Source organism: Acanthisitta chloris, unplaced genomic scaffold (genome assembly GCF_000695815.1).
Source record: "Acanthisitta chloris isolate BGI_N310 unplaced genomic scaffold, ASM69581v1 scaffold16614, whole genome shotgun sequence".
Classification (NCBI taxonomy): Eukaryota; Metazoa; Chordata; class Aves; order Passeriformes; family Acanthisittidae; genus Acanthisitta; species Acanthisitta chloris.
In genome coordinates this window covers 25,379-25,632 of record NW_008668927.1, presented here as the reverse complement: position 1 = coordinate 25,632, position 254 = coordinate 25,379, and the positions used below count along the sequence as shown (strand labels likewise).

The 254-nt window shown below is 55.5% G+C and overlaps 1 protein-coding gene across 1 annotated transcript in view; it reads right to left on the bottom strand.

The window, feature by feature from the left end:
• The window catches only part of ZNF512B (zinc finger protein 512B), a gene marked incomplete at its 3' end in the record, with an annotated part of 22,340 nt that continues 22,086 nt past the window's right edge, over nt 1-254 (bottom strand). Inside the window, 1 exon segment of the mRNA XM_009073135.1 lies at nt 1-235. Coding sequence (XP_009071383.1) covers nt 1-235 — 235 coding nt within the window.

Here is a 254-nt window from a genome sequence, read left to right as displayed (position 1 = left end):
GCTCGTCCCCCTCGGGGCTGCTCCGGGAGCCTTCCCAGTGCTCGAGGGTTTTCTTGTGATTAGTCTTTGCTGCCACGCTCTCTCTGCCCTTCAGGGACATTTCCGGAGGCCTCTCCTTGGGTTTTCTCCCCCTTTTCTTCCCGTTTGTGCTTTTCTTTTCCTCCTCTTTGCTGGAAGAAAGCTGTTCCCTGTTTTTCTTTTTCCGGCTGGCCTCTGAGGAGGTTCGGAACCAGTTCTGTGTCCGTGGGGTGACA